The 26,637-nt window shown below is 43.1% G+C and overlaps 1 protein-coding gene across 1 annotated transcript in view; it reads right to left on the bottom strand.

Moving 5' to 3' along the window:
* Window positions 1-903: 903 nt before the first annotated feature.
* LOC135508717 (potassium voltage-gated channel subfamily G member 4-like) overlaps window positions 904-26,637 on the bottom strand; it is a 46,778-nt gene continuing 21,044 nt past the window's right edge. Inside the window, exon 2 of the mRNA XM_064928947.1 lies at window positions 904-2,507. Coding sequence (XP_064785019.1) covers window positions 1,629-2,507 — 879 coding nt within the window. The 3' untranslated portion in view covers window positions 904-1,628. The remainder of the gene's footprint in view (window positions 2,508-26,637) is intronic.

Genomic DNA, 26,637 nt, shown 5'->3' with positions numbered 1-26,637 from the left:
TTACAGTTGGGGCGGCAGGGTAGCCTAGTGGTTAGAGCGTTGGACTAGCAACCGGAAGGTTGAAAGTTCAAATCCCCAAGCTGACAAGGTACAAATCTGTCATTCTGCCACTGAACAGGCAGTTAACCCACGGTTCCTAGGCCGTCATTGAAAATAAGATTTTGTTCTTAACTGACTTGCCTAGTTAAATAAAGGTAAATAAAAAAAGTGAATTATAAGTGAAATAATCTCTCTGTAAACAATTGTTGGAAAAATGACTTGTGTCAAGCACAAAGTAGATGTCCTAATCAACTTGCCAAAACGATAGTTTGTTAACAAGAAATTGGTGGAGTGGTTAAAAAAAACCTAACCTAAACTTCCGACTTCAACTGTATGTACCTTTGTGCGGCAGAGATTTTGGAATGGACAGTATATGATGTACAACTTACCTCAACTAACCTGTACCCCCGCACACTGACTCAGTACCGGTGCCCCCTGTATATAGCCTCGCTATTGTGTTACTTTTTATCATTTTTTTAAACTTTAGTTTATTTGGTAAATATTTTCTTAACTCTTCTCGAACTGTTGGTTAAGGGCTTGTAAGTAAGCATTTCATGGTAAGGTCTAGACTTGTATTCTACGCATGCGACAAATAAAGTTTGATTTGATGATGCTCCATCACTCTGTTTACGTAGGCTGTTTATGTAGGGTGTGTAAGGGCCCTTAAAGTAAGAAACAACAACTATCTTTTGTTATTTATTTCATTAGTCCATTGTTGATATAGTCCCAAAATGTTTTGCATGTCAGCAATCAAGTTTTCAAGATATATAACTTTCAAAACACAGAAATACAGCTGGTATTGATGCATTTTGCATCATATGATGCTGCGTCTTGGCAGCTTTATCTCACTTACACAGACTAATGTTTCAATCCGGCACATACCCTCTCTGATTGACCTTTTCAGGGAATAAGATAGGATAGATCTTCCCAGAAAGACAAAAAACTACGACAACTGCGTAGTTGAGATTACTTGTGTTTTTATTTGGAGCCAAACAAAGTTAATTCTATGCCGATGGCTCTCTGTCTCCTGTAGATTATAAAAGGACTATGGTCACTGCTCATCCAATATCCTCTTCCTGCCATGACGGAAGATGTGGTGGAGTGGCAAATAACTCCATGTCCACGACTCCAGACACTCAAGCAGCCAAATCCAGTGTTAGTCTGTGTGTAATATTTGCATTTGTTGCAAAGGGAGAAAGATAGAGGGTTTATTCAGCATGGGAGAGTCAGAAGCATCCATCTGAGATTTTTTTTAAGTACAGCTTTCAAAGCCTCTCAGAATTAAAAATCAGCAGAGTTGAGCTCAGTACAGATGGGTCTAGGGTAGACAGATGGCTATGGCTTCCATTGGCCCAGGTCTGCACATTCTGATCTCAGATAGAGATTCAGACTAAAATTAAAACAATTATGTTGTGGGTGAGCTACGCAATATTTTCAGAGATAAAGACAGCCATGGAAAACATTACTTTGGATTGGATCTTTTACTGCATCTTCTATTAAGTCTGTGATTAGTAAGCCTGCTGAGGCCTCCCTGTTCCTAGTGTGCTGTGAGGTCTGTGGCCCAGGGCAGGTGAGGCCTGTCTGTCTGTCTAGAAGGCTCCAGCTGGCAGCCTGGGGCTGTGGCTATGCTGGTTATTCCCTGAGACCACACCACCGTTCTCAAGAAGGGACAGGGACTCCAGAGAGCGAGTGCTCTCCGTGTCTGGGCACATTTGGCGCAGCCCTGGGGGAGGGAAGTCCTCGCTCCCCTCCTGACCTTCCCTGCTGGTTGCCGCCAGGGTCGCTGCAGCCGCACACTCCTCTTTGAACAGGCGGTTGTGCTCCTGCTTGAGCTCCTGGTAGCTCTTAGAGAACATGTGGAAGATGGAGGTGGCTGGGAAGGCCATGATGAGGATGCCACTCAGAATGCTGCTCAGCGCCACCACCTGGCCAGGGATGCTGCGTGGCACCATGTCGCCGTAGCCCACTGTCGTCATGGAGATAATGGCCCACCAATAAGAGGCGGGTATGCTGCTGAAGTCCTGGGCTCCGGTCAGCTCGCTCTCGGCCAGGTGAACCAGCGGGGAGAAGAGGGTGACGGCCACACACAGGAAGAGCAGCAGAAGGCCAAACTCTCTGGTGCTCTTCCTCACTGTCAGGCCCAGGGTCTGCAGGCCCAGAGAGTGACGGGCCAGCCTCATCACATACAGGATCCTCAGGGCCCTCAGGATCCGGAGCACCAGGCCCAGCTTGTCCAGGTAGCTGGTCCCCCCGGCCTTCTCATGGTCCAGGGCCGGATCATCCTCATCCACCACCAGGGACACATAGTAGGGCAGGATGGCCATGGCATCGATGACGTTGAGGGGCCCTCGGATGAACTCCAGCTTGCTGCGAGCCTGAATGAAGCGCAGGATCCACTCCAGGGAGAACCAGGCCACGCACACCGTCTCCACGATGAACATATGGCGACACTTCTGAGAACACTCACCCTGTGGCACAGATAGACAGAGAGAGAGATTAAGAGATTGGAGAGAGAGAGAGAGGGGGGGGAGATTTGGACAAACAGAGAGAGGAGTAGGTAGAGAGTGTTGAAGAGGAAGAGAGAGAGAAAGGCACACACAAGGGGAGGGACAGAAATCAGCAGGTTAGATAATCATCTAGGGAGGAATTACATGTGCCTAAATGGAACTGCATTCCTTTTTCATGCACTTGCCTCTCTTCGAGCATTCTGACCTTGAACTTTAGAATGGGGAAACGCAAGTGTCAGTCAGCTATTCATTTGGGGTGGAGATCACAGAAATGGGGGTGTGGCAGAGGTGTGTCTACAGATAAGCATATTCTGATCTTGACTTGATTCCCTAATAATTCCACCACCTTTACGTGCAAGGAAACCCTGAAAAAGGTCGAGCAAACCCTGTCGGTTTCAAGTGGAAAAACATCTGCTTTATTTTCCAGAGAGAAATAACAGCATTCTCCATTCACTGCCATGTATAAATTGATAAGAGCTATTCATAAGCCCTAGTTAAATGAGTAATCCGCTTGAAGAAAGGGATTGCAAATACAATAGCAGTTGTTTTAGATTATTTTTCCTTATGAACGCTGGAGACTATTGTGAAACCAGTAATACAGCAGAAAACTGAAAAGCATATCAACATGACATTTATTTCTGCCCCTTTCCCACAGTGAAGTACAAAATGTGGTTTTAATGTGGGCAATGTTGCACCAAATGTAACCTTTGTGCACTCTTGAATGTTCTAATTATATACCCTGACATTCTGTTTCCTACTATTTGTATCATGCTAAATATTATTAGCCTCTATCAGTAGCAACTGTGAGTAATAAACACACATTTAACTGCCAATTTAGTGTTAGTTCCCATTCAGTTGGTAGCCTACATTTAGTATCATTCCATTCAATGTTTCGTTTAACTTAATTTGCTTCCCTGTAAATTCTGTCACAGCCATGTGGTTGTTGCTGAGGATCACGAGTAATAGTGGATAATATTTTAATGCAATAAAAATTGTACATGAAGGCCTACGAAGCAGAAACAAGAACTGCACTTCCCTACCTTCAGGCTATGCTCAAACCCTACACCCTAACCCGAGTACTACGTACTAAGTACACCTCTGGTCTCTTGGCCCTCCCACCCCACCCCAGTTCCTGCTCAGCCCAGTCCAAGCTCTTGTCTGTTCTGGCACCCCAACGGTGGAACCAGCGTCCCCCTGAAGCTTGGACAGCAGAGTCCCTGGCCATCTTCCGAAAACATCTGAAACCCTAACTCTTTGAAGAGCTACCCTCCCCCACCTCCAAAAAAAATAAGCCTTTCGTGAACTAACACTCGTACTTCACTTTTTTCCCCTTTACTAGCTCTGACCTTGTTGATTGCTACTTCATTGAGGAAAAATGTACTTACTATGACTGTGATATGTGGTTGTCCCACCTAGCTAGCTTAAGATGAGTGCACTGTAAGTAGCTCTAGATAAGAGCTTTTTCTAAATGGAAAAATTATATCAAATCATTATGGAGCGCAAACCAAACTGTTATTACAGTTTGAACCTGACGCATGGTGCAATACTTGGTGGTTGTCATTACACAGTTCCATGATCAGTGCGGGCAACAGGGTATATGTAGTGCATTCAGAAAGTATTCAGACCCCTTGACCTTTTCCACAGCATTTTCCACATTACAGCCTTATTCTAAAATGTAAAAAAAAAAATCCCTCATCAATCTATACATAATACCCCATATTGACGAAGCAAAAACGTTGAAATATAATTTACATAAGTATTCGGACCCTTTACTCAGTACTTTGTTGAATCACCTTTGGCAGCGATTACAGCCTCGAGTCTTCTTGGGTATGACGCTACAAGCTGGGCACACCTGTATTTGGGGAGGTTTTCACATTATTTTCTGCAGATCCTCTCAAGCTCTATCAGGTTGGAGGGGGAGTGTTGCTGCACATCCATTTGAAGGTCTCTACGGAGTTGTTTGATCGGGTTCAAGTCCGGGCTCTGGCTGGGCCACTCAAGGACATACAGAGACTTGCCGAAGCCACTCCTGCATTTCGTTGGCCCTGTGCTTAGGGTCATGGAAACAGGATGCACTGAGCTCAATTTTGAGTCTCATAGCAAAGGGTCTGAATACTTATGTAAATAAGGTATTTTTTAAGATATATATTTTTTACTGTTTTCGCTTTTATTATGGGGATTTGTGTGTAGATTGATGAGGAAAACTAGTAATTTAATCAATTTTAGGCTGTAACGTAACAAAATGTGGTAAAAGGGAAGGGGTCTGAATACTTTCCAAATGCACTGTATTTATGCTATTGTACACTATGCTCCCTATTATTATTCAATGTACAGTTCATCATAACCATGGGTTGAAGAATGGTAAAAAAAGTCCTAGAATTCTGAGCTGGGCCCCTAGTAATTAATAAATCCTCAGCTAACACCTACTCTGCATGCTACACTGATAGTTAAGTGAGACACAATCAATTCATTACGCAGGATCAAAGATTAATTCGACACACTGGGCATGACCCCAAAAGACAAAAAAGCCAGAATCCCCTTTAACCGCCTTAAGAGGGGCAGGTAATTAAACACTCATAGGCCTAATGGAAAAAAACTGCCACCAGCTATATCCACTGATCACACACACACACACACACACACACACACACACACACACACACACACACACACACACACACACACACACACACACACACACACACACACACACACACACACACGCCTCACTCTCACCTGTCCCTGCCTCTCCCATCAGCCCTCTCATCCCTCACTCGCTCCCTGGCTGGCTTCTATCCCTCTTCCTACCCATCTCTCTCCCACCATCCCTCTCACACACACACATTCCCTGTTTTATCCCTCACACAAACACTTGTTTTCTCACCCTCATTTTTCACTTCCCTCCCCTACTTTTTCTCCTTCTCACACATCCCTCCCCCTAATCGCTTCCCTCTCCTCTCTCTCTCTCTCTCTCTCTCTCTCTCTCTCTCTCTCTCTCAGAGCGGGAGTCATTGTTATCTTTCTGTGTGTACTTCGTGCCTTCTTCAGTCAGTACAGTGGTGGTAGAGTTAGAGCTGCTTTAACCCGATGCTTGTTGTAGGGTTATTAGCCTCAATGTAGAGAGGTTATTCACTGTCCCTCCAGCTCCTACAGGCGATCATGCACCTGGCCACTGGGGGGGAGATTTGTACTTCTCTCAGTAGGACTTTTACCTTTCCTAAGCCAAAGGGATCTGGGAATCTTTCCCAACTAATGGATATTTAATCTCTACTCCTCCTGTCTCTCACTCACATTCAGTCCATCTCTTGCCCATTTCTCAACCCCTGGGACTTCTCAACCTCTACCCTATCTATTCATCCCTCACTTATTCTCCCCCCATCTCTCTTTCCAGAGGGTTGACCTGGGCTAAGAGGTAAATACATATTCCTTGTGCTCTGGAATTTTGAGCACATTAAGGCAGAGTGATGCCCTCCCACCCATCTGCATGATGCTTGATTTCTCAGATCTAAGGCATTCCCTCTAATCTTATCTCACTGACTTGTTCTGTAACAAATGTCAATGACGTCTCATTTTAACAGCAGCAGTCAATTCAATGCGGCTACTGCCAACTTGCCTCTGACTGGAAAACAAATCATCAAGATCAGTATTGACAAATTCCAAAGTCAGAATGTAACAAGTTGGGACGGAAATTAATAATTAAAAAGGGCCAATGGGAGTAACATAGTGTACAACCAACTGCCTGACATGTATGACAGCTTACTTGGCTACAGTCAGAAAGGGTTAGCAACATTGTCAGAGATGCTTCTAACAGAATAGCGGTGTTGTATCACTCAATGGCACCACAATTTCTAGTGTGAAATGTGTCTACTCATTTCCAAGGCGTTGGTTCAAAACCAAACATTTTTTAAATTAAAGGGATAGTTCACCCAAATTATAAAATTACACATTGGTTTCCTTACCTTGTAGGCAGTCTATGGACAACATATGACAATTCATGCTTTGGTTTAGTTTCCCTGGCACTGTCCCATGACTTGAATCAGTCCCATGACTTGAATGGGATTTGTGCCACAAATGCTAAAATGTTTGCATGTGGAAACACTGCCAGGGAAACTAAAGCAAAGCATGGATTGCTGTCACGTTGTATAATTCAAGATGAGCTGCTGTTCAGGAAAACCTGTTTTTTAACATCTGAGGTTAAGAGACAGTGAGACAATTCTGATCATGTTCAATCTATTTATTAAGCCTTTAAAGCTTTAAGCAATGGAGAGATGATGAATTCAATCTTCATCCACATGGCTATAGAATTTATAGTATAGCGAGTGAGGAGAATAAATAGGATTAGCTACTGAGATTGGAAGACCTAATTGTACGTCAGTCAGGATAAAGGCTCCATTAGTTAATTATGATTAAATTGTTTTAATAAATAAAAAAGAGAAGAAAAAAATGTCTTCTGCTTGGTGAACTCTTCCTTAAAACCTTTGAGGTCAGGGCTTTGTGATGGCCACTCCAATACATTGACTTTGTTGTCATTAAGCCATTTTGCTACAACTTTGGAAGTATGATTGGGGTCATTGTCCATTTGGAAGACACATTTTGCAACTGTTAGGGTTCGTTCCTTTCGTCCTTGTCAATCATCATTGGCTCATTGGTGAAATTAGCATTATGACAATATATTTAATTAAATAATTCAAAACCCTTTATTAATGCAATTGCAGACAGAAGTTGACAATCAGGAACATAGCACACAGGTTTCTGAGTAAGTTCTGCATCAAAGGAAAAGTCCACGTTGCTTTTATCATGCATGTAGTCAACCCCCTGTGATGTCACTGGATACATAATTATCTGCTACTCCTCAGATCAAGCCCATGCATACACAGCTATACTAACTTTCAAGAGATACAATAGTTCCAGGAAGTTTACATACACTTAGGTTGGAGTCATTAAAACTCATTTTTCAACCACTCCACCAATTTCTTGTTAACAAACTATAGTTTTAGCAAGTCGGTTAGGACATCTACTTTGTGCATGACACAAGTCATTTTACAAACAATTGTTTACAGATAGATTATTTCACTTATAATTCACTGTATCACAATTCCAGTGGGTCAGAAGTTTACATACACTAAGTTGACTGTGCCTTTAAACAGCCTGGAAAATTCCAGAAAATTATGTCATGGCTTTAGAAGCTTATGATAGGCTAATTGACATAATTTGAGTCAATTGGAGGTGTACCTGTGGATGTATTTCAAGGCCGACCTTCAAACTCTATGTCTCTGTGTGACATCATGGAAAAATCAAAAGAAATCAGCCAGGACCTCAGAAAAAAAATTGTAGACCTCCACAAGTCTGGTTCATCCTTGGGAGCAATTTCCAAACATCTAAAGGTACCACGTTCATCTGTACAAACAATACTACGCAAGTATAAACACCATGGGACCACGCAACCGTCATACCGTTCAGGAAGGAGAAGCATTCTGTCTTTTAGAGATGAACGTACTTCGGTGCGAAAAGTGCAAATCAATCCCAGAACAACAGCAAAGGACCTTGTGAAGATGCTGGAAGAAACAGGTTTGACCCAGGGTAAACAATTTACAGGCAAATACTAATTGAGTGTATGTAAACTTCTGACCCACTGGGAATGTGATGAAAGAAATAAAAGCTGAAATAAAATCATTCTCTCTACTATTATTCTGACATTTCACATTCTTAAAATAAAGTGGTGATCCTAACTGACCTAAGACAGGGAATTTTTACTCAGATTAAATGTCAGGAATTGTGAAAAACGGAGTTTAAATGTATTTGGCTAAGGTGTATGTGAATTTCTGACTTCAACTGTATGTAGTCTCTTGTGACAGCCTTAGCTGATTCAGTTCTAGGTGTAAAGATGTGTTTAAATCATTGGGTGAAACTAGCCTAATTTCTCTGTTCACTTCACACAAGCGGCTATTGCAAAACACCTGTAAAAACATTCAAGTCTCATTGTCACAGTCAAGACTTCCACAAAGTAATTACCCATTGAAATAGAAGCTTGAGTAGTGTAAGAGAAAGAAAATATTCTGAGGTATTGATTTTGTGATTGCTCATGTAGATTTACTGTATGATTCTGTCCATATTTCTCTCTCTCTCCATCATTTGTCTTCACAGGTTCTCTCGCCCTAACAAGGAAATTGTTCCGGATGAACTCCATTACCATTATTTGCAGTGAAATTATGTTTTGTCTGCTATTATAACTGTCTGTGTCTATGGCTGTGTACATACAGTATGTGAATGTGAATACAGTACTGTATTTGGGCAGATTGTCAATGAGCTGTGTATGTGTGTGCGTGCATGCGTGTTTCTGTGCAGAGACACCCTGAGTAACAAGAGCAAGCTCCTCTTATTGAAGTAAGACTGCAGCATAAATAAGTGAAGACAGTAGACAGGGCCGGGAGCACAGTGGATAGATCACAAACCAGGGGCTGCTGCTTTATCTTAGAAGGTCTTATAAGAATGTCTATACTTTGGCTTCTGCCTCTACTCTTTTTGTCAGCTGGTAACTGTCATGTATATAACTGCTGGTCTCACGGTAATTGACCGTTAATTAACATAAACACGTTTAGCATCTCCAGGCTAGTGCATAGCCTACAAGTCACTGATACAGACCTGGAATTCCTCCTTATGTTGGGCCCTGTTCTGGCTATGCCATAAGGCAGTGGGCTACATTAGTTAATTTAGCCAGACAAGATTTTCTTATAATTCCCATGGAATTATTTTATAGTAACAAGAATACAATTGAACATAACTGAATAAAAAAGGATATTTTTCCCCAAACGATTTCCGAGGGAGTGCGCATGTAGCTATTCTGTGTTGAGCAGTTAACAAAGTGATCATTTGAAACAGGTCCTCTTATATGGTTAATTTAGAAATATTTATGGAACTTAAGTTGTGATACAAACCTTAAACTATGTGTTTTGATTTCTAATGCATTCTAAGGCTGCATGATGCAACTAATGATGTTGCATGAAAGGCATATGCTTGGCTCTGTTTCTTGAGCAGGCTACACACACCTAATCAGTCTCTTCACAATTTGACAAGCACTTAATAACATTCTAACCTGTCACGACTTCTGCCGAAGTCGTTGCCTCTCCTTGTTCGGGTGGTGCTCGGCGTTCGACGTCACTGGTCTTCTAGCCATCATTGATCCATTTTTCATTTTCCATTGGTTTTGTCTTGTCTTCCCACACACCTGTTTTCAATCCCATTCATTACCTGTTGTGTATTTAACCCTCTGTTTCCCCTCATGTCTTTGTCAGAGATTGTTTATTGTCAGTGTAGTGTTTTTTGTATAGGTGCACGACGGGTCTTCGTACCAATATTTGTTTATATTCATTTTTCTATTTAGTGTTATGGAGCATGTTACTTGGACATTATAAAAAGACTCCAGTTTGACTCTCCTGCGCCTGACTTCCCTGCCACCTATACACATACCTCTGACATAACCCATCAGTCTATTCTGAATTTAATCTGGTCTTTAAATATAGCCTACATGTGTGGAATAATTTTTTATTTGGAATGGGCCACAAAAAAACAACATGTAATCTGTTGCCTGCACTCCAATAGCAAATGGAGGTTACGTTTTTTAATTTATTTATTTATTTTAAAAATATATTTATTTTTTACCCCTTTTTCTCTCCAATTTCATGTTATCCAATTGTTTAGTAGCTACTATCTTGTCTCATCGCTACAACTCCCATACGGGCTCGGAAGAGACGAAGGTTGAAAGTCATGCGTCCTCCGATACACAACCCAACCAAGCCGCACTGCTTCTTAACACAGCGTGCATCCAAACTGGAAACCAGCCGTACCAATGTGTTGGAGGAAACACTGTGCATCTGGCAACCTTGGTTAGCGTGCATTGCACCCGGCCCGCCACAGGAGTCGCTGGTGCGCAATGAGACAAGGACATCCCTACCGGCCAAGCCCTCCCTAACCCGGACGACACTAGGCCAATTGTGCGTCGCCCCACGGACCTCCCAGTTGCGGCCGGTTAGGAACAGAGCCTGGGCGCGAACCCAGAGTCTCTGATGACACAGCTGGCGCTGCAGTACAGCACCCTTCACCACTGCGCAACCTGGGAAGCGAGGTTATGTTTTTAATATGCCAGATAGGCTACACAAGTTTTAAAGCAGACTAATGTGCTTACTCTTATGAATTGAGTAATAAATATAGCAGCAGAGAAAGCTCTGATCATAATTTAAATAGTGTCCAGTCAAAACATGTTTCAATAGGCTCTGTACAGGCTATGGGCTCTCCAACCCTGTTCCAGGGGCCCTAGGCCTATTTGCTTGGAGTTATTTGGCCACTTTTGCTGTGATACTAACCTTATCAAAACATATAGGCCTATGGGCTAGGCCACTTGATGCATGTGACTATGATTTGAAAAAGTGTCAAAAGAATGCATTTGCTGTTTCTTGCCTTAGACTGCACAAGCTGGGCATCATTCACAAGTGATGATATTCTCACCCATCAGACTATTCTCAATTGAATCTTGTATTTACATATAGCCTACTAAATAATATAATGCACCTGTTGGAACAGGGGGGGAAAAGATGTCATCTGTATGCATTTGAATTAGAGGTCGACTGATTAATCAGAATGGCCGATTAATTAGGGCCGATTTCAAGTTTTCATAACAATTGGTATTCGGCATTTTTGGACACATTGGCCAATTTTAAAAAAAAATATATTTTTAAACCTTTATTTAACTAGGCAAGTCAGCTAAGAACACATTCTTATTTTCAATGATGACCTAGGAACCGTGGGTTAACTGCCTTGTTCAGGGGCAGAACAACAGATTTTCACCTTGTCAGTTCAGGAATTTGATCTTGCAACCTTCCGGTTACTAGTCCAACGCTCTAACCACCTGCCTTACATTGCACTCCACGAGGAGCCTGCATGGCAGGCTGACTACCTGTTACGTGAGTGCAGCAAGAAGCCAATGTAAGTTGCTAGCTAGCATTAAACGTATCTTATAAAAAACAATCAATCTTAACATAATCACTAGTTAACTACACATGTTAGATGATATTACTAGTTTATCTAGCGTGTCCTGCGTTGCATATAATCGATGCGGTGCCTGTTAATTTCTCATCGAATCACAGCCTACCTCGCCATATGGGTGATGATTTAAGAAAGCGCATTCACGAAAAAAGCCCTGTCGTTGCACCAATGTGTACCCAACCATAAACATCAATGCCTTTCTTTAAAATCAATACACAAGTATATATTTTTAAACCTGCATATTTAGTTAATATTGCCTGCTAACATGAATTTCTTTTAAACCAGGTAAATTGTGTCACTTCTCTTGCGTTCCGTGCAAGCAGTCAGTGTATATGCAGCAGTTTGGGCCACCTGGCTCGTTGCGAACTGTGTGAAGACCATTTATTCCTAACAAAGACCGTAATTTATTTGCCAGAATTGTACATAATCATGACATAACATTGAAGGTTGTACAATGTAACAGCAATATTTAGACTTAGGGATGCCACCCCTTAGATAAAATACAGAACGGTTCCGTATTTCACTGAAAGAATAAACGTTTTGGTTTGGAAATGATAGTTTCCGGATTTGACCATATTAATGACCCAAGGCTCGTATTTCTGTGTGTTATTATGTTATAATTAAGTCTATGATTTCATATTTGATAGAGCATTCTGACTAAGTGGTGGTAGGCAGCAGCAGGCTCGTAAGCATTCATTCAAACAGCACTTGCATGTGTTTTACCAGCAGCTCTTTGCTGTGCTTCAACCATTTATGTTTATGACTTCAAGCCTATCAACTCCACAGAGATTAGGCTGGTGTAACCGATGTGAAATGGCTAGCTAGTAAGCGGGGTGCGTGCTAATAGCGTTTCAATCTGTGACGTCACTCGCTCTGAGACCTTGAAGTAGTAGTTCCCCTTGCTCTGCAAGGGCTGTGGCTTTTGTGGAGCGATGGGTAACAATGCTTTGAGGGTGGCTGTGGGTAACAATGCTTTGAGGGTGTCGATGTGTTTCTGGTTCAAGCCAGGAGAGGGACGGAAGCTATACTGTTACACTGACAATACTAAAGTGCCTATAAGAAAATCCAATAGTCAAAGATATATGAAATACAAATGGTATAGAGAGAAATAGTCCTATAATTCCTATAATAAATACAACCTAAAACTTTGAAGACTCATGTTAAAAGGAACCACCAGCTTTCATATGTTCTCATGTTCTGAGCAAGGAACTTAAACGTTAGCTTTTTACATGGCACATATTGCACTTTTACTTTCTTCTCCAACACTTTTTTTTGCATTATCTAAACCAAATTGAACAGGTTTCATTATTTAATTGAGGCTAAATTGGTTGTATTGATGTACTATATTAAGTTAAAATAAATGTTCATTCAGTATTGTTGTAATTGTCATTATTACAAACAATTTATTTTTTCAGAGGGGTCAAATACTTATTTCCCTCATTAAAATTAAAATCAATTTATAACATTTTTGACATGCATTTTTCTGGATTTTGTTGTTGTTATTCTGTCTCTCCCTGTTCAAATAAACCTACCATTAAAATTATAGACTGATAATTTCTTTGTCAGTCGGCAAACGTACAAAATCAGCAGGGGATCAAATACTTTTTTCCCCTCACTGTAAGTTAATTAAGTTAACAGTTGACGTAACAAAATTTGAAAAAGATTCAACTTAGAATAGTAAGTTATGGCAAATGGTTAACTCTTATGAATTGAAGTAATTGGCTTTAGTTCAGAACTCAAGCTTTAAGGTTGTTTCAACTTGTTATTTCCAGTCATCCAGTTGAGTGGCCTTTTTCAAGCGCAGAGCACTGAACATGTCACGTTATCCTGGCTTAGACCATTTTGTTATGTAAACTTTAAATATAGGTATGATAAATGTGTTACTAGTTACAATAGCTTAATTTAAACTTGACTTAATTAACAAAATGTGAAATTAATTCAACTAAAATGGCCGGTTATACTGTCATGATGTGGAATTACATTTCTTATTTGCCAACTTAAATGGGGCGGCAATGGAGCCTAGTGGTTAGAGCATTGGACTAGTAACCAAAAGGTTGCAAGTTCAAATCCCCAAGCTGACAAGGTACAAAATCTGTTTTTCTGCCCCTGAACAGGCAGTTAACCCACTGTTCCTAGGCCGTCATTGAAAATAAGAATTTGTTCTTAACTGACTTGCCTAGTAAAAAAAATAAAAATAAAAATAAATGTTGCTTTAGTTATGATAACTCAACATTTATTGTTAATGTAATACAAGTACCTAATGCAGCCACCAGCTGCATTAGGTACTGCAGTGCATCTCCTCCTCTTGGACTGCACCAGATTTGCCAGTTCTTGTTGTGAGAAGTTACACTGAAATGAAGCAGTGGACTTAACTGTCTTTTATTTGTCAACAATAATGTTGCTTTAGTTATTAGAACTCCACATTTATTGTTAACATAACAAAGGTTTTAAGTTGCTTCAAATAATGTTAAATTAACAAACATCAAATTAATCATCTCTTGTTAGTCAGAATAAATGTAATAAAGCTAGGATAACATGAAATGGGAAGTACTCTGAGCTTGAAAAAGGCCACGCAACTAGATCACTGGATATATAATAAGTTGAAACAACACTTTTTTGTGTATTGTACAGAAAGTACAATTGTGACCGAATGAAATGACTTCCCAAGCAAAATCATGCTCAGAGAAAGTTAATAACGTGTCCCTGAACAAAGGAAGGGGGTCAAAAAGTAACAGTCAGTATCTGGTGTGGCCACCAGCTGCATTAGGTACTGCAGTGCATCTCCTCCTCTTGGACTGTACCAGATTTGAAAGTTCTCTCTGTGAGATGTTACCCCACTCTTCCACCGAGGCACCTGCAAGTTCCCAGACATTTCTGTGGGGTATGGCCCTAGCCCTCACCCTCTGATCCAACAGGTCCCAGATGTGCTCAATGGGATTGAGATCCGGGCTCATCGCTGGCCATGGCAGAACAGTGACATTCCTGTCTTGCAGGAAATCACGCACAGAACGAGCAGTATGGCTGGTGGAATTGTCATGCTAGAGGGTCATGTCAGGATGAGCCTACAGGAAGGGTACCACATGGAGGAGAATGTCTTCCCTTTAACGCACAGTGTTGATTGCCTGCAATGACAACACACTCAGTCCGATGATGATGTGACACACCACCCCAGACCATGACAGACAATCCAACTCCAAATAGATCCCGCTCCAGGGTACAGGCTTCGGTGTAACACTCATTCCATCGACGATAAACGCAAATCCGACCATCACCCCTGGTGAGATAAAACCGCGACTTGTCAGTGAAGAGCACTTTTTGCCAGTCCTGTCTGGTCCAGCGATGGTGGGTTTGTGCCCATAGGCGACTTTGTTGCTGGTGATATCTGGTGAGGACCTGCCTTACAACAGGCCTACAATCCCTCAGTCCAGCCTCTCTCAGCCTATTGCGGACAGTCTGAGCACTGATGGAAGGATTGTGCCTTCCTGGTGTAACTCGGGAAGTTGTTGTTGCCATCCTGTGTCTGTCTCGCAGGTGTGATGTTCGGATGTACCGATCCTGTGCTGGTGTTGTTACACGTGGTCTGCCACTGCGAGGACGATCAGCTGTCCATCCTGTCTCCCTGTAGCGCTGTCTAAGGCGACTCACAGTACGGAGATGGCAAGTTATTGCCCTGGCCACATCTGCAGTCCTCCTGCCTCCTTGCAGCATGCCTAAGGCACATTGATGCAGATGAGCAGATGTGCAGGGCCCTGGGCATCTTTCTTTTGGTGTTTTTCAGTCAGTAGAAAGGCCTCTTTAGTCTTTCATGACTGTGATCTAAATTGCCTACCGTCTGTAAGCTGTTAGTGTCTTAACGACCGTTCCACAAGTGCATGTTCATGATTTATTTATGGTTCATTGGAACAAGCATGGGAAACAGTGTTTAAACCCTTTATGATGAAGATCTGTGAAGTTATTTTTTGATTTTTATCTTTAAAAGACAGGGTCCTGAAAAAGGGACCTTTTTTGTTGTTGCTGAGTTTATAATCAGATCCATTTTATTTTCTTCAATCTTAAGCTAACAAGGGGTAGGCCTGTGCTTTTAGACATTTTCTTTAATAAAAGGTAGACCTATGGCGTACCCTCTTGTTCACCCTCAATTAGAGTCTTGGTTTTAACTTGGCCTACCTCTGTGTCAGTGAAGGGCTGTTATTTAAAGAGTCCATGGTGGGTCGAGGAATTGACCGACAAATCTATGGCTATAGCAGCCTATATCCTACTTTCGTGTCGAACAGGTAGGCTTACCACTTATATCTTAAATAGGAAGAAAAAGGCTCCAACACAAAGCCCTCTTGCTGTTAGTAAAATTCTAATTAAATTGAAGATGGTTGAAAAGAGCTGTCCATTTCCGATTGTTTGTGCAGCTACTGCTTCAAGTTTCAGCACCACATGGAATCATGTAGTAACCAAAAAAGTGTTAAAGAAATCACAGCTTTGCTGTGACAGCTTTGCACACTCTTGGCATTCTCTCAACCAGCTTCATGAAGTAATCACCTGCAATGTGTTTCAATTAGCAGGTGTGCCTTGTTAAGTTAATTTGTGTTATATCTTTCCTTAATGTGTTTGGGCCTTTGGGCTTAATGTGTTTGTGACAAAGTATGGAATGGTATACAGAAATTATCCCTATTTGGTAAAAAAAGATATTATGGCAAGAACAGCTCAAATAAGCAAAGAGAAAGGACAGTCCATTACTTTAAAACATGAAGGTTAGTCAATGCGGAAAATTTCAAGAACTTTGAAAGTTTCTTCAAGTGCAGTCCAAAAACCATCAAGTGCTATGATGAAACCGGCTCTCATGAAGACCTCCACAGGAAAGGAAGATCTCAAGCAGGTGATTCTCCTTTACTTTGGAATTGTGTTGCAGGCACCTGCAATATAAAAATCAATAATTCAACTGGTTTGAATAGAGAAAATACTAATTTCCCTGTTTTGTATCATTGTGTGTACCACAATAAGCAAGGAGAGAAAACCCCATTTAATTATGAGGTCAGACACAAGATTGTAGCCCAGCATGGACAATCTCAAGGCTACAAGTCCATCTCCAGAGACATTGATGTTCCTCTTTTTACTGGTACTGTGTGTGTGTGTGTGTGTGTGTGTGTGTGTGTGTGTGTGTGTGTGTGTGTGTGTGTGTGTGTGTGTGTGTGTGTGTGTGTGTGTATATATATGTATATATACATATATATCAGGGTGATTATTATTTTCTCCCATACATGGCACCAATATATCTATTTTTGTTAACTTTCTGTAAAAATGTGTTATATTCAGTTCCTTTATTTCATAAGGGGTATGAATTCTGAGGATGTCCACTTCATTGTCAGACCATTAATATATTTTATTGGTAAACTGCACGGTAATGTACAAGTTAAGTATTTTTGTGATCCAATACATAATATGGTACTTATCATAGTTCGGTTGTAATCCAGAGAGGTTAGAGAAATGATCTAGATCCTCTATTAGGGTGTGCAGGGATCCAGATTTAAGAGGAAATTTTAGTCATCAGCGTACAATGACACTTTTGTTTTTAAGCCCTGGATTTCTAACCCCTCATATGGTTGGATCTGGTTTTAATAGCTAACATTTAAATTGCCATAAATCAATATGCTGAAAGTGGACAACCTTGTTTTACTCCTCTTGACAATTTAATACTTTCTGAGAAGTAGCCATTATTTACTATTTTACACCTGGGGTTACTATACATAACTTTAACCCATTGTATAAGAGATTCTCCAAAATGAAAATAGTCCAGGCATTTATATATACAGTGCCTTGCGAAAGTATTCGGCCCCCTTGAACTTTGCGACCTTTTGCCACATTTCAGGCTTAAAACATAAAGATATAAAACTGTATTTTTTTGTGAAGAATCAACAACAAGTGGGACACAATCATGAAGTGGAACGACATTTATTGGATATTTCAAACTTTTTTAACAAATCAAAAACTGAAAAATTGGGCGTGCAAAATTATTCAGCCCCTTTACTTTCAGTGCAGCAAACTCTCTCCAGAAGTTCAGTGAGGATCTCTGAATGATCCAATGTTGACCTAAATGACTAATGATGATAAATACAATCCACCCGTGTGTAATCAAGCCTCCGTATAAATGCACCTGCACTGTGATAGTCTCAGAGGTCCGTTAAAAGCGCAGAGAGCATCATGAAGAACAAGGAACACACCAGGCAGGCCCGAGATACTGTTGTGAAGAAGTTTAAAGCCGGATTTGGATACAAAAAGATTTCCCAAGCTTTAAACATCCCAAGGAGCACTGTGCAAGCGATAATATTGAAATGGAAGGAGTATCAGACCACTGCAAATCTACCAAGACCTGGCCGTCCCTCGAAACTTTCAGCTCATACAAGGAGAAGACTGATCAGAGATGCAGCCAAGAGGCCCATGATCACTCTGGATGAACTGCAGAGATCTACAGCTGAGGTGGGAGACTCTGTCCATAGGACAACAATCAGTCGTATATTGCACAAATCTGTCCTTTATGGAAGAGTGGCAAGAAGAAAGCCATTTCTTAAAGATATCCATAAAAGTGTTGTTTAAAGTTTGCCACAAGCCACCTGGGAGACACACCAAACATGTGGAAGAAGGTGCTCTGGTCAGATGAAACCGCAATTGAACTTTTTGGCAACAATGCAAAACGTTATGTTTGGCGTAAAAGCAACACAGCTCATCACCCTGAACACACCATACCCACTGTCAAACATGGTGGTGGCAGCATCATGGTTTGGGCCTGCTTTTCTTCAGCAGGGACAGGGAAGATGGTTAAAATTGATGGGAAGATGGATGGAGCCAAATACAGGACCATTCTGGAAGAAAACCTGATGGAGTCTGCAAAAGACCTGAGACTGGGACGGAGATTTGTCTTCCAACAAGACAATGATCCAAAACATAAAGCAAAATCTACAATGGAATGGTTCAAAAATAAACATATCCAGGTGTTAGAATGGCCAAGTCAAAGTCCAGACCTGAATCCAATCGAGAATCTGTGGAAAGAACTGAAAACTGCTGTTCACAAATGCTCTCCATCCAACCTCACTGAGCTCGAGCTGTTTTGCAAGGAGGAATGGGAAAAAATTTCAGTCTCTCGATGTGCAAAACTGATAGAGACATACCCCAAGCGACTTACAGCTGTAATCGCAGCAAAAGGTGGCGCTACAAAGTATTAACTTAAGGGGGCTGAATAATTTTGCACGCCCAATTTTTCAGTTTTTGATTTGTTAAAAAGGTTTGAAATATCCAATAAATGGCGTTCCACTTCATGATTGTGTCCCACTTGTTGTTGATTCTTCACAAAAAAATACAGTTTTATATCTTTATGTTTGAAGCCTGAAATGTGGCAAAAGGTCGCAAAGTTCAAGGGGGGCGAATACTTTCGCAAGGCACTGTAACTTCTATTTGTACTTTATCAAAAGTCTAACAGACCTGGTTTCCTGGATTTTTCATAGTGTTCTATTGTTTCAAGTACTTATCTTTTTGCCACATTTTGCCTGTCAGCTGACGAGCTTTATATGTTTTTGAGTCACTGTATGGTTATAGCAGATGCTAAATGTTTTTTTTTTCTGGTTTGTTATTACTAAATATATGTGCCTTTTTATTATAGGTAAATCAACCCCGTTTTCATGATTTCCGGTAGATATCTAGTAGAATAATCCTATCAGATTTTGTAACCAGTCCTATAGGATAGATTCCAAAATCTGATTGGATTTTATAGAGGATTTTTTTACTAAGGAAAATATGGTGGTGGATCTTTGATGTTATGTTTCAACTGGTCCTGGGGCCTTTGTTAAGGTCAACGGCATCATGAACTTTACCTAGTATCAGGACATTTTAGCCAATAACCTGGTTGCTTCTTGGCCGCAAGAGGATCTTCCAGCAAGACAATAACGTTAAGCACTAATCAAAATCCACATTTAAGAAGTGGTCAATTGACCACAAAATCAACATGTTGCAATGGCCATCTCAGTCTCCGGAGTTGAACCCCATTAAAAACCTGTGGTTTGAATTGAAGTCCATAGAATATCAAGGTTCTGGAAAGATTCTGTATAGAGGAATGGTCTAAGAACCCTCTCAATGTATTCTCCAATTTCATAAACCATTTCAGAAAAAAACCTTAGTGTTCTTATCGTCGCAAGGGAAGCTGCTAGAGTATTGAAAACGGGTGCCAATAATTTAAATTCATTATTAAACAAAATCTCTTTCTCTGAGCAATTGTATTAGTATAGCATACAATAGCTCCGTTTTTGAATTATTTATTTTACACTGTCTGTTTTTGCTCGTTTTTATCATGGGTGTCATCTATAGACTTCACTGTATTGTGCTCTCTTTTCAATCTCCAAAGCACAAAGAGGAGGGGGTTTGAGTGCCCTAATGTCTCATGTCCCCACTCGTCTGTTCACTTCCTAGGTTAGCATCACACACAGGAAATACTACAGCCAGATGCCACACTGGTACACGACCAACTCAATAGACAAATATCATCACACACTGAGAGACAGCACACACATACCCATCTTAAAATCTTGAATATTTATAATCCCGACTTGACGCAGTGTACAGTAGATGAGGCAGACCGACACTAATGCCTCTATACTTTCCTGTCAGTCAGTGTAGTGTAGACTTTATGTTAACCTGGAGCGTAGCATATAGTAGCCCAGCCTCATAGGCATTCATCTCAATCTCCCTTGTTTGGGAGGCTGGAGAGCATCCTGGCTCCCACAGGAGAGAACAGCATTCCCCTTAACAACAGCCTTTTGTGTCTTAATGGAGAAAAATGGCTCGCTCAGGGTGAGAAGTGGGATGAGGGGATGGATAAAGATGAGGTGACATGGAAAGCATGTGGTCCCCTTCACACATAAGTCTCTATTTCTGTTTTGACACTCAGTCACGCAGCAGCAGCGGCAGAAGCAGTAGCAACAGCAGTAGCAGGTGCCTTACCTGAAACTTCTGTTCTCTTTTATGTACAATCTCCTCAAATAGAAGCACACTTCTGGAAGTTATCTTTAAAAAAATAAAAAATATCAAACACTCATCAGGCACGTGGATTTTTTTTCTCAACACAATCACACACATGCGCACAATTACGCAAGTGCACATACGCACACACACACACACACACACACACACACCCTTGAGCAATCGCACACACTACATCACCACAGGGGCATTAGGGCGCCCTGCTGGCAGAATGAGGAGGCGCTTGGTTGCGGTCTAGTTCGGTCTAGCTCCTGGCGGAATGGGATTCTAATGTGCTGCTCTGGTTAGCTGGGGACAGCGGCACTACAGGGGGGCTGCCTGCTGTTGAGTATGGCACGAGGGAGAGAAGGCGACATGGGGAAAAACTCTTGCATTGTCTACCCTATCAGTCTCAGTGGACACAAGTGTAATACACCTGCCTGAGCCTGGGCCTCCACGACCAGGGTCACCTTCAAACCACAGTACATCCACTATTACTTCTATAGTGTCTGTCTGTGTATGACTGCTTGTCTGCAGAAATATGTGCAGTGCCTGTACTGTTTGTGAATAGACACATCATGTGCTACTATGCTTTATCTAAACACAACTTGACAACCATAAAACACATTTACATACTGAATGTATGACCAGATAGGCTGTAATATCCATAATAGTCCTTCCATACAGCTCTGCCTCTCTCTAAGGCACCTCATTCCTCTACCCCTCTGTGGCTCTCCACGGCTCTATAGAGGGTTAAATCCCCTGTTCCAGCTCCATCTCAGCTCTTAAACCCAGACATGCAGACACCGAGCAGGCCTGAGTGCCTCTGTAGGTGTGCGTGTGTATGCGTGTGTGACTCATAAGAAAATGACTCATAAACACCTCTGTGGAGGAGAGGTAGAAGAGGTCAGCCCAGTGTGTGTTTACTCTGTCCTATCTCAGCCGTCCCATCCACCAGTTTAGTCTGCTTGACTCCCACATCCCAGCACGGCACAGAAAGTTAAGAGGGAGACTTGTTTATACTCAATTTCATGTAAAATTTAAACATGCATCTTTAATTAGGTGCTGTTTTTACATGTAAAATGAGGCTGTTGATTGATGATACTGTTTGCTTCAGTGAGTATTTCTACATTTGGAGAATGGAAAATGATAGCATGGGAGGTGGACAGGGCCCTAACCAGGGTCTTATTGTTAAAACCTGTTTATACCTGGTTCTAACATGTCTGTTGTCCTGATCTCGTCCACATTCTGATTGTGCCCACATTGGTTGACAGGTGTAGACATTCAAAAGATGCATTGTGATCTGATTGTAATGAGATCTTCCGGAGGTAGTCGAAGACACATCTTGCATGTATATGCTTGAAGTGAAAACAAATCTGGACAATGAAAGCATATACAGTTGAAGTCGGAAGTTTACATACACCTTAGCCAAATACTACATTTAAACTGCAATCCCTAGATAGCTGGCCATTAGGGTCAGGGTTGGCCTGGGAGGCCATGGTTCCACTGGACGCAGGGGAATTATAGTGAGCGAATTAGTCTTTTCATTATCGATTCGCCTGCGTTTCCAGTGGTGCTGGGGATTCCCTGGCTGGCTAGTCACAACAATCCTAAGATTTCGTGGAGTCAGGGGGTTCTCCAGGGGTGGTCAGAGGAGTGTTCTGGAAGGTATCTGGGAGTTTCCATCGGTGCCAGAGTCCAGACCAGGGTTCCACGGTGCGCATCCCCCCTGAATATGCCGATTTGGCGATTGCTTTCAGTAAAAAGATAGCGATTAAATTACCACCTCATAGACCGGGGGGGGGGGGTTGTGCGACAGATCTCCAGGTAAACGCTGCGCTTCCCAAGGGTCATGTGTACCCATTGTCCCAGGAGGGGACTTTGGCTATGGATACATATGTCACGGAATCTCCATCTCATCCATCTCCTCAAGTTTCTTTTTTGTGAAGAAAAAGGAGGGAGGTCTGCGTCCGTGCATTGATTATAGAGGTCTAAATGCCATCACAGTGGGGTTTAGTTACCCACTACCTCTCATCGCTACGGCGGTGGAATCATTTCACGGAGCACAGTTTTTAAGAAAACTGGATCTCAGGAGCGCGTATAGTCTGGTGCGTATTCGGGATGGAGACGAGTGGAAAACCGCGTTTAGTACCACATCGGGCCACTATGAGTACCCCCTGATGCCGTATGGGTTAAAGAATGCTCCAGCCGTCTTTCAATTGTTTGTAGACGAGATTTTCAGGGACCTGCACGGGCAGGGCGTGGTTGTTTATGTCGATGATATTCTGATCTATTCCGCCACCGCGCCGCGCATGTGTCTCTGGTACACAAGGTGCTTGGTAGACTGCTGGAGCATGACGTATCCGTCAAGGCTGAGAAGTGTGTGTTCTCCAAACGAGCCGTCTCCTTACTGGGTTATCGCATTTCCACCTCGGGGGTGGTGATGGATTGTGACCGCATTAAGGCTGTGCGTATTTGGCCGACCACGTGAAGGAGGTGCAGCGGTTTTTGGGGTTTGACAATTTCTACCGGAGGTTTATCCTGGGTTTTAGCCAGGTAGCGGCCCCCATTACCTCACTGCTGAAGGGGGGGGGGTGCGTTTGCGGTGGTCGACAGAGGCGGACAGAGCCTCCAATAGGTTGACGGCGCTGTTCACGGATGCACCCGTGTTGGCGCACCCGGACCCCTCTCTAGCATTCATAGTGGAGGTGGATGTGTCTGAGGCTGGGATGGGTGCCGTGCTATCACAGCGCTCTGGTACGCCACCAAAACTCCGCCCCTGCGCTTTCTTTTCGAGGGAAGCTCAGTCCGGCGGAGCGTAACTATGATGTGGGGGACCGGGAGTTGTTAGCGGTGGTCAAGGCCCTGAGGGTGTGGAGACACTGGCTTGAGGGGGCTAAGCACCTCTTTCTCATCTGGACCGACCACCAGAGTCTGGAGTATATTCGGGCAGCTCGGAGACTGAATCCACGTCAGGCAAGGTGGGCCATGTACTTCACCCGATTCAGGTTTACTCTGTCGTATAGACCAGGCTCCCTGAAAGTAAAGGCTGACGCGCTGTCCCGTCTTTATGACATGGAGGAGCAGTCCACCGAGCCTACTCCCATCCTTTCATGGCACCAGTGGTATGGGAGATGGACTCGGACATCGAGCGGGCGTTACGGGCGGAGTCTGCGCCTCCTCAGTGTCCGACTGCGCGTAATTACATGTCGCTTGGTGTTTGGGACCAACTGATTTGGTGGGCTCACACCCTACCCTCCTCGGGTCATCCTTGGGTGGCGAGGACAGTGCGGGGCCTCCGGGGGAAGTATTGGTGGCCCACTTTGGCTAGGGACATTAGGGTTTATGTTTCTTCCTGTTCAGTGTGCGCCCAGAGTAAAGCTCCTCGGCACCCTCCCAGAGGGAAGTTACACCCCCTCCCCGTTCCACAACGGCCATGGTCTCACTTATCAGTGGATTTCCTGACCGATCTTACCCCGTCTCAGGGAACACTACAGTTTTGGTGGTTGCGGATCGGTTTTCTAAGTCCTGCCGTCTCCTCCCGTTGCCCGGTCTCCCTACATCCCTACAGACTGCGGAGGCGTTATTCACCCACGTCTTCCGGTGTCCTCCGGGTGCCGGAGGACATCGTCTCTGATCGGGGTCCCCAGTTCACGTCCCAGGTATGGAGGGCGTTCATGGAGCGTCTAGGGGTCTCAGTCAGCCTGACCTCCGGTTATCACCCCGAGAGTAATGGGCAGGGGGAGAGGGTGAACCAGGAGGTGGGTAGGTTTCTGCGGTCGTATTGCCAGGACTGGCACGGCGAGTGGTCTAGGTACGTCCCATGGGCGGAATTGGCCCAAAACTCACTCCTCGACAGACCTATCTCCGTTCCAGTGTGTGTTGGGCTACCAGCCGGTCCTGGCACCTTGGCATCCGAGTCAGACCGAGGCTCCTGCGGTGGAGGAGTGGGTGCAGCGCTCCCAGGAGACCTGGAGGGCAGTCCAGGAATCCATCAAACAAGCCAGTGGATGGCAGAAGAGGAGTGCTGACCGCCACTGCAGCGAGGCCCCCGTGTTTGTACCGGGGGACAGGGTCTGGCTCTTGAACTGAAACCTACCCCTCCGCTTGCCCTGTATTATCGATTACAACTCCCTTCCTATTATCGTATTAACCCCTCTTTCATGTGTCTCTCCTCAGGCCAGTGGTAGCTGGTCCCCTGCAGGACGGTGAGGTGCCGGATGTCCCTGTTCCCCCTCTGGACATCGAGGGGTCCCCGGCATACACGACACGGGCCATTCTGGACTTGAGACGCTGGGTGAGGGCGTTTGGGATTGAAAACAGGTGTGTGGGAAGACAAGACAAAACCAATGGAAAATGAAAAATGGATCGATGATGGCTAGAAGACCAGTGACGTCGACCGCCGAGCACCGCCCGAACAAGGAGAGGCAACGACTTCGGCAGAAGTCGTGACACAACCGTGTGCTTTAGAACCATGCGGACACCTCAGAGCGGACAGGTAGGGTGTTTGAAGTGTTCAGTCAGCTGGATTTAGGACCACAGACAACACAGAGCAGGATGACAGGCTGTGTGAAGGCAAAGCTTCTGGAAGGCTGGCTGTCACACCCTGACCTTAGAAAGACTTTTTATTTCTCTATTTTGTTAGGTCAGGGTGTGACTTGGGTGGGCAAATCTATGTTTCTATTTCTTTGTTGGCCTAGTATGGTTCCGAATCAGAGGCAGTTGTTTATCATTGTCTCTGATTGGGGATCATACTTAGGCAGCCCTTTTTCCCACCTTAGATTGTGGGGTCTTGTTTTTGTGTAGCTGCCTGTGAGCAGCCCAGAACGTTTTGTTCGTTCGTTCGTTCGTTTTGTTTGGTGAGTTTCGATTTATTAAAATATTTGGAACTCGACACACGCTGCTGCTTGGTCTGCTCATTTCAACGCATGTGACACTGGCTGGACCAGAATGGGAGAGTTGAGCATAATTCAGTGTGTATGTGCTGCGCTCTTTCACCGAGTTGTAATAGAAAGCAGAGAAAAAAAACGGCTACTATTTAGTTGACTGATGTAGCTGGCAAAGTAACTGCTGTTTAATTTAACAGAGATAAACAACATTTTATTTGTAGTGCTGAGCTAGTATTGTAACTGACATGTAACGTTAGCTAATGTTTCATCTCCTCTCGACTGAGGTGAATGAATAAGCTACACTAGCTAGTAGCTACCTCATCCAGGTCAGCTCTAGCCTCTAGTTATCTGTCAGATAGTAATAATAGCCACCTCATATTGCTATCTAACAGCTGTTGTTTGTATGGAAATGTTTTGTCTTGGCTAGCTTTCGCCAGCTGATGTACCATTGATGTACCATTGGAGAGAGATTTGGTCAAAAGTTGGCTAACGTTAGCTATTCTTTTTGCCTCAATCACAATAGACCTGAATCACGAAACCATCGGCCAAATGATTGAAAATAGGTATTATGACGTTTTTTCAGTGCAATGTGAGTTAAAGAGTCAGTATGGCAATGTAACATTGTTGATCTGGCAGTTTCCCAAGCTAATTCCCTACTTTCACACTGACACTGTAATAAGCAGCTCTAACTTTACAGTCTTCACTGTCATGGTGCACAGTAGAGGTCTAAGCTGGACCAATTTCTTCATCCCGCTACGCCCCCACCTTCTGGCTTTCTGTCTACCCAAACCAGACCGCAGTCCTGCAATGTTCTTTTTTTAGGTGTATGTGACAAAGCCATGGTCCCAGAAATGTTGCACCCTATAGGCAATATTAAATGCGCAAAAATATCTTAAGAAATAGGTTAAATTATCAGATATTGCCATTAAATGGAAGATTGGTTATCCACCCACAATGTCAAGTTATGTATGACTAGATTTTATTTATTACAAGATTAAAGGTATACTGGGCAAGATTCATAAGGTCTGGATACCTTATATGGAATACAGTACGACTAAAGAAGTTTGTATTGAAAACATGCCCACGTCAGGGGAGATACCTAGCTGATGGGCTGCTCGGTCCTGGCCCTGGAGTTCTGCCGTCCTCTGTGTTGTCACTCTGGCCTT

The sequence above is a fragment of the Oncorhynchus masou genome, chromosome 22, assembly GCF_036934945.1.
Source record: "Oncorhynchus masou masou isolate Uvic2021 chromosome 22, UVic_Omas_1.1, whole genome shotgun sequence".
Lineage (NCBI taxonomy): Eukaryota > Metazoa > Chordata > Actinopteri > Salmoniformes > Salmonidae > Oncorhynchus > Oncorhynchus masou.
This window is presented reverse-complemented; position numbering and strand designations above follow the sequence as displayed.